At 37.7% G+C, this 7,890-nt stretch overlaps 1 protein-coding gene across 2 annotated transcripts; it reads left to right on the forward strand.

The window, feature by feature from the left end:
• The first annotated feature begins 273 nt into the window (after nucleotides 1-273).
• LOC127629932 (glucose-6-phosphate exchanger SLC37A4-like) lies at nucleotides 274-7,615 on the forward strand. 2 transcript variants are annotated; one of them, XM_052107249.1, is made up of 9 exons: nucleotides 274-454; nucleotides 1,090-1,356; nucleotides 4,146-4,378; nucleotides 4,459-4,702; nucleotides 6,148-6,306; nucleotides 6,470-6,555; nucleotides 6,740-6,853; nucleotides 6,972-7,110; nucleotides 7,441-7,615. In XM_052107249.1, the coding sequence occupies exons 2-9, from the start codon at nucleotides 1,209-1,211 to the stop codon at nucleotides 7,605-7,607; spliced, it is 1,290 nt and encodes a 429-aa protein (XP_051963209.1). In that variant the 5' UTR covers nucleotides 274-454; nucleotides 1,090-1,208; the 3' UTR covers nucleotides 7,608-7,615. The 2 variants fall into 2 exon arrangements, with proteins under 2 accessions (XP_051963209.1, XP_051963210.1); XM_052107250.1 differs by lacking the exon at nucleotides 274-454 and having other exon boundaries at nucleotides 1,039-1,356.
• The last annotated feature ends 275 nt before the right edge of the window (nucleotides 7,616-7,890 follow it).

Consider the following 7,890-nt stretch of genomic DNA (forward strand, 5'->3'; position numbering starts at 1 on the left):
AAGAGCAGCTTAAAGAGCTTGATAGGCCTATGTTTTTACACACCTTTTCAGCTGACACAAAGAAGTGTCTCGTACATATTTTAAAGTAGTTGCTTTTAACATTGAAATTTGTACATGGAACGGACAAAAAGCACATACAATTTTCATTCGTTGGTGTTTACGTTATCCAACCGCTTTTGGTTGTTTTACTGCAACTCGTCCAATAGGTGGCAGAAATGGACTGAATAATTGTAAAGCAGTTTGACATGGACAGTAATTATGGATTTTACATCAACAGTATAAAAACGAGATCCACCACTTTAGTACTCGTTACATTAGACCGAAATAGAATTACTTTGTTTAGGAGAAGCATAAATATTGACGAAATATCGTGTCAGATTGACATGGTTTGGTCGTGGATGAAGTGTTTGCTTGCTGGATTTCACATCCGTGAAGAAAATTCTTGCACACTGAAGTAAGACATGTTTTTATTGCACGTGCTTTTTTTGCACTCTTGCGAATTCTGCTGTTTTGTTTGTTTTAAAATGTCTCTTGGCACGATCTCAAAACCATAAAGCAAGGCAAGAATCTGGACTTTTTGAGTTATGAATATTTCGTGTGCCACGTTTGCCACACTGTGGTTTAGTACGCTGTAAACGCGACAGAATTTCTCAAACATTTCTTTACTATTGCTAGAAGGCTGAATACTGTCGTAAAAGTTGCTTGTGACATTCTCTGAACACAAACAAGTCGAGGAAATCATATAATGCAGTGATTCTTATGTATCTGACTGAACTCACGCCCCCAACGTTCAAACCTATGAACTGCAACATAGAGACCCCCGTGTCAATCATTAAACCACACAGATTAGGGGATCTTCAAAAACAACCTTCTCACAACAAGTTTAAAAAAAATCTAGAAAACATTCTATCATTGACCACAATATATCTACTGACAATGAATCATCTTTGGCATGTTGTGCTCCCTGTTTTAGGTGAATAGAGTAGATTACAGTCTTCCCACTCCAAAGATCTCAGCTAGGTTGACCATTAACCCTGACACTGATTACAGCACTTTCCCCCTGACCTCACCAGCTCTGTATGTTCACAGATCCAGACTCTTGAGTTCATAGCCCTCAGATGCATCTGGTAACTCTTGTGCTCGACTGAAGACACCTCCTGCATCGTGGCTTTATATATATTCATCATCGGTTTTAAATTGTGCCAAACATGGCGAAGTCTGGATATGGCTACTACCGAGCCACTATATTCCTTGCCATGTTTGTGGGCTACACTTTGTATTACTTCAACAGGAAGACGTTTTCTTTCGTAATGCCCTCTATAATGCAGGAGATCACGCTGGATAAGGATGATCTGGGTGAGCATGTGCAACTTTCATGACCTGTACTTTGTCATGTGCTCTCACAATTGTTTTATAAACTTTCACACATACTTTGTCTTAATTTGAAGGGTCATTCTTTGAAACAAATGCCTTTACCATTTTAGAAAGGAAAATAGTTTTTTAAAGTAAACTATTTAAAACATTCTATTTGACAAAATGTCTTTAAGTTTTAATAAATTACATTGTGCAAATTGTATTTAATTTATTTTTACAAATATCAAGTTTTCTTAATACATTTTTTACTACACAAACAGTACAAAATATGTGTTATGCAATATAAGTGATACAAATTTGACATTTACTTGTCCTTGGCTAAAAATTAAACTTCGGTTCAACTTAATTCAATTGTGGACATTGGTTCCACACTGGGGCACCTGTAGGATTTTATCTGAGGGTACGCACTGAATTGGCGTTCATTCGCAAATTGGGCATTGTTAGTTCTTTTAAAAAGCCAATAGAAATACGGGGCACATTTCATGATTGATAAAATATTCTGAGATGAAATATTTCTCAGGTCAGTGGATAATCTCCAGTGGAGATGCAGTGCTCATGGTATGCACAGTGCGCACGGCCATACAGCTGGTTCCACACAATGAAAATGAGTTTCTTTGATGGGAAATTAAAATGTTGGCTCTACTAAAATACTTTGTGTAGCGAAAACCTAAATTAATTTGATCCGTTCAAATAACTCTATTTAACCTTGCAGCTTGTTGGCAGGGCCGTAGCTAGTGGGGTGAAAGGTGGTAACAATTCTAGGGGCCTACAAGTCCAGGGGGGGTCCCACAACAAATTCTAAACTGTATTTTTTAATAGGAAAGGGGCCCTGAGCAATACACAGTCAGGTGGCCCAAAATACTTTGCTATGGCCCTGCTTCTTGGTATATCTAGCAGCAAACACATTAGCATAATATTAATATTTTCTTTGGTAATAAATATATATCTTTGCAAATACGGTGCTGTTGAAAATTTACAGATCCCCAATCAGTGGTATTACTGATGGTCCCTCAGAATTTCTTTCATGGGAAAAAAATACTCACTGATCTTTTAGTAGTACTGTGCCCAACCTCGACCTAACCATTAGCTCCACTCTTCTCAATGATAATCTCCAAAAAAAAAAAACTCAACATGACAGAAACTCTAAATCCCAACATAACGGAACGTTAAACACTAACAATTCTCCTTAATTAACATAAAAATAACACTTAATTTGAAAATGGACTCTCCTAATCAAGTCCCATGCAAAGCATGCTGGGAGTTGAAAATTCCCTGCCCGGTTTCAGAAATATGTTGATTCAACAAATATTATTCATATAGTCTCAATGAACATAGATATATTGTATAGATTAAAATTAAGATGAGAACAAATGCTAAAGAATTGTGTTGCATTAGCTCATTTTAAATAAGTTTATTTAGAATGAACAACATCTGTCAGGAGAATATATTATGAATATTTCATAGCAATGTGATCATATCACATTTTAATGACTGTGCTGAATATCACTTGGACTTTTGGTAATATAATTATGTTCTCATCTCAAACATAAATGTATTAAGTTGATTTCTAGTGTACTAGTTTATTAATTCAATAGAGCTGATTTCCCCTTTTTTCTGTATATACTTGTTGAAAGTGTGATGATGTTATTACGACTTGATTTTAAAGTGTTTAATTTATAGATTTTTGGATTCTTATTTTAATAAAGTATTCTTATGATGTTTAATAGTACATTATCAACAATATATATATATATATATATATATATATATATATATATATATATATATATATATATATATATATATATATATATACTGATCAGCCACAACATTAAAACCACCTGCCTAATATTGTGTAGGTCCCCCTCGTGCTGCCAAAACAGCGCCCAACCTATTTTTCTCACCACAATTGTACAGAGCCATTATCTGAGTTACCATATACTTTGACAGTTTGAACAAGTCTGGCCATTCTCAGGGTTGGTGGTTTGATTCCCTGCCCACATGACTCCACATGCCGAAGTGTCCTTGGGCAAGACACTGAACCCCAAGTTGCTCCCAATGGCAGGCTAGTGCCTTGCATGGAAGCTCTGCCATCATTGTGTGTGTGAATGGGTGAACGAGATGCAGTGTAAAGCGCTTTGATTAATGCTAAGGTTAAAAAGGTGCTATAAGTGCAGACCATTTGTGGTAACTCAGATAACGGTTCTGTACAATTGTGGTGAGAAGAATAGCATCCCAGAATGCTGTTCCCAGATGCAGTTTGCCCTTGTTTTGGTGGCACGAGAGGGACCTACACAATATTAGGAAGTTTGTATTAATGTTAGTGTCTGATTAATGTATATGGATGTGTTTAGAGAAATGCATACAATAACACATTAAAAGTTATTTATTGTTCAAGTTATCATTTACACACATTAATGAGGTACTCAAAAGGCACCTGATTTGTAGAATGACTCTGAATTAAATGTAAATGATGCTATGGGCTGAGAGTATTGAGGCTGTTGTTAATAATAATAATTTATATTTGGTGCATTTAATTTCCTACCACCATATTACCATGATATCTTCGTTGGTTTGTTGCCCTGGATCATTTGAATGTATCTTATCACTGAAGTTTTTAAAGTACTTAAGCCAATATGAAATGGAAGCCACTAAAGAACTGTTTTTATACCGTCAGTCATTGTCAAACAAATTATTTTGCGTTAATTTTGAATAGGAGCCACTCACTGCTGAAGTCTAATCAACTTTTATTTAACCTTTGTTTACTGCAGGTCTTATCACTAGTAGTCAGTCGCTGGCTTATGCCATCAGTAAGTTCATAAGTGGTGTGCTGTCCGATCAGATCAGTGCACGATGGCTTTTCTCTATTGGGCTGTTTACGGTGGGTGGCATCAACATGATTTTCTCCCTGTCCTCCTCGGTTGCGGTGTTCGCAGGCCTGTGGTTTCTGAATGGACTGGGTCAGGGTTTGGGTTGGCCACCATGTGCAAAAGTACTGCGAAAGGTATGGTATGTCTTTTTATGATAATATTGTGGTATGCCTTAGTGGGTAGACTTACTGATGTCCATATTCTTTTTGATTAGTGGTTTGAGCCATCTCAGTTTGGGACGTGGTGGGCAGTGCTGTCCTGCAGTATGAATTTGGCTGGGGGTCTAGGGCCCATCATTGCCACACTGATGGCTCAGAGCTACAGCTGGAGGTCCACGCTGTCCATCTCGGGCCTGACCTGTGTGGTCATGTCCATCTTCTGCCTGCTTGTTATCCGAAATGAGCCCAGTGAGGTTGGCCTGCCCAATATTGAAGCTGGTGCAAAGAAAGGAAAAGGAGGTATGGTGCCTTCAAAATTCACACAATTGCACATACATTTTGCATTTAAGAGGTATGGCAAAATTAAAATTGACCCTGTTTACTTTCTTAATTCAAGTTTCTGGTCATACTGTGCACGAATCTTCACCTAACCCATTTTAGGGCTAAGGTGGGACAAAAATACATGTATTAAAAGCCCAGATGTCCAATAAGTAACCACATGCAGATCAAAAGGAAATAACACTCACAAAGCTCCTGTAGACTCCCAGAAAAGCACAGCACATGCTCTCTGTGCCCCAAAATAATTTAGAGCCTCTCGTCCAATTGGTCTTTTCCAGAAGTATTTTTTAACATAAAAATTTTGCATATCCTTTTCCAAAAATCCTCCATAAAAGAGCTGTAAGCCATGGACCTTAACAACCAGCTCCTAAGTGAATCACAACATTACAAACTTTCTTTTGAGGCTAAAAAATTAGACAAAAAGACAATTTCTGTGTATTTACCGTCTTTAATGAGGGCACGGACTACAATTCCAATTCCTCGTTTCACGAGCTTTGTTGGCCCCGGTTCTCTGATTGGTGGATCTTTCTCTGCTGAACCACGGGTAGTTTAGTTGTTTACCAAAAATTTCGCAAACATGATTTTTAAACAATAAAGGGGAAATAACTCAGACTTATGGCTTAAATGGAACCATATACTGTACCACCGATGAAGTAACTCAGAGCTTATAATAGGATTTGTCTTATCATGTTTTTAAGTAATCATTGAAAGTCAATTCGACTGAATGGTGACAAAAACATCCAGTGAGCGGCAGTTCTGCAGATGGAATCTTCTTTTTGATGAGAGGGGTCAATGGAGAATTTCAAGACTGGTTCAGCTGACAGAAAGGCTACGGTAACTCAGATAACCTCTCTGTACAATTGTAGTGAGCAGAATAGCCTCTCAGAATGCACAATCCGCCTCAAGGTTACAAAAGCAGGAGAGCACATCGGGCACTTTATCAGGACCATAGTGTTCCTTATAAAGTGCTTTGTGAGTGAAGCCATTCTGGTATGGAATACCCACCTTTCATGATCCACCCTCCATTTTCACTTAGAAATACATCACATTACAAAAGTAAAATGGGTTGTGAAGGATGGTTTTTAGAATTTGTCATACTAGGCACATTGTGCCAGTTTACTAGGGTAAGCTTTATTAAAGTTGGTCATTTCCATCATTTATGAGCTTGCGAATGTGTGCATTAGATCAATTATTTATTTAGCACTTTGAAGAATGAACTATTGGACCAAAACAGAGTGCGGAGGGGTGTGTTTTACTGTGTGTTAGTACATGTTTTTTCTGGTCACTCTGGCTGAACTAATGGACTCTGAATCAATTTGTCCATGTGCACAAACCAAAGTATACTGTTTGCACACCAAATACAGTTGTTCATTTTGATTTATTATCTGCCTGTATCTGAATTTCAGGCTCCAGCAAAGATGATAGCACATTCAAAGAATTCATTCTCTCCCCATATCTGTGGGTGTTATCATCGGGCTACTTGGTGGTGTTTGGGGTCAAGACAGCTTATACTGACTGGGGACAACTTTTCCTTATCCAGGACAAGGGCCAGTCAACACTAATGGGTATTTAAAGTCCATGTTTACTACATGCTTTGCTGATACATTTCATAATTCATGTGTAAAAACAGTAAAGCCCTTTGGGGTTCAATGTTGTAATCTTTAAATATATTCTGTTTTAGACTCTCGGTTCTTGGCCTAAAATTTGCATCTATGTTCATTTTCACAGGCAGTTCTTTTATGAGTGCTCTAGAAATGGGAGGACTGATGGGTAGTTTAGCAGCAGGATACCTGTCAGACAGGGCCGTGGCAAAGGTACGTTTGCAATGTTACAATTGCTCATACTTAGGCCACCTTATGAGGGATCTCGTTCCCAAAATATTAAGGAAGCTGTATCTCTTACCCTAAGTTTTAAACAGAATTATACCTTAATGACACCTCGAGTTTTTAAGGAGGGTACATTATTTCAGATTGTTTCTCAATTCTGTTTTATTGGCAGCAAGGACTGCGCAGGTATGGCAACCCTCGCCATGGTCTCTTGCTCTCTATGATGGCTGGGATGTGTGTCTCAATGTACCTCTTCCGTACCACTGTCACAGCACACAGCTCAAATGTAAGCTTACGATCACTTCAGCCCTTATATTGTATGTTATTAATGAACATTTAACATTAGTGTTTGTGCCATGTCTTACAGTGTTATTTAATGTACTTTTATTTTAATTCACACCCAGGTCTGGATACTTCTGTTGGGTGCAGCTTTTGGCTTCTCCTCATATGGACCGATTGCATTATTTGGAGTTCTTGCGAATGAGAGTGCTCCATCAAACTACTGCGGAACCTCTCATGCCATTGTTGCCTTGATGGCAAATGGTAATCTTCTGAATTTACAACCAGTTGTATCTCTACTACAAAAGCATTATTTTATATGAAGATACTTATGTGACCTGCTCCATTATTTTGAGTTGTATGCACTAAAGTGAGAAGGAAAGTCTGCCTACATTTAAATTAATACATTAATATCTGAATGGTTTGGAGTTGAGCAAATACAGACATTGTGACTCAATATTATGGAACGAATCACATTTTGATGCAAAATTCAACCTAAATTATACAAATTTCAGAAACTTATTTCAAATAAATATATACATATATTTAGTCCCAGAGGATATCAATTTATTTGTATGGTTGTTTTGTTGGCAGTTGGTGGTTTTCTCTCAGGGTTGCCTTTTGGGACCATTGCCAAACACTATGGATGGAACTCAGCTTTCTGGGTAGCAGAAGTAAGCTGTACTGTCACCACGGTTGGATACTTCCTGCTTCGAAACATCCGCACCAAGATGGGAAATGTACCCAAGAAAACTGACTGAACATTAGAGTATTATTTAAGTGTCTTTATACTACTTTTTAAGATACCAATGGCACAACCCATAAAGTCTGTAAAATATGAATGGATTCACAATAGAAGTAGAAAAGGACTTTCATTGTTTGAAGGCTTTTGTAATACTATCATTGACAACTGCAAGTTACATCAGCACCTTTCCCAGGACTTTCCTTTGCATATCGTCACCTTCCTTAAATAATGTCCCAAGTAATTTTTTGACAATTTTTTTTTTTTGCCTAAATCATCTCCTCATGATGCTGGCCACCTCT

This window comes from Xyrauchen texanus, chromosome 36 (assembly GCF_025860055.1).
Source record: "Xyrauchen texanus isolate HMW12.3.18 chromosome 36, RBS_HiC_50CHRs, whole genome shotgun sequence".
Taxonomy (NCBI): Eukaryota; Metazoa; Chordata; class Actinopteri; order Cypriniformes; family Catostomidae; genus Xyrauchen; species Xyrauchen texanus.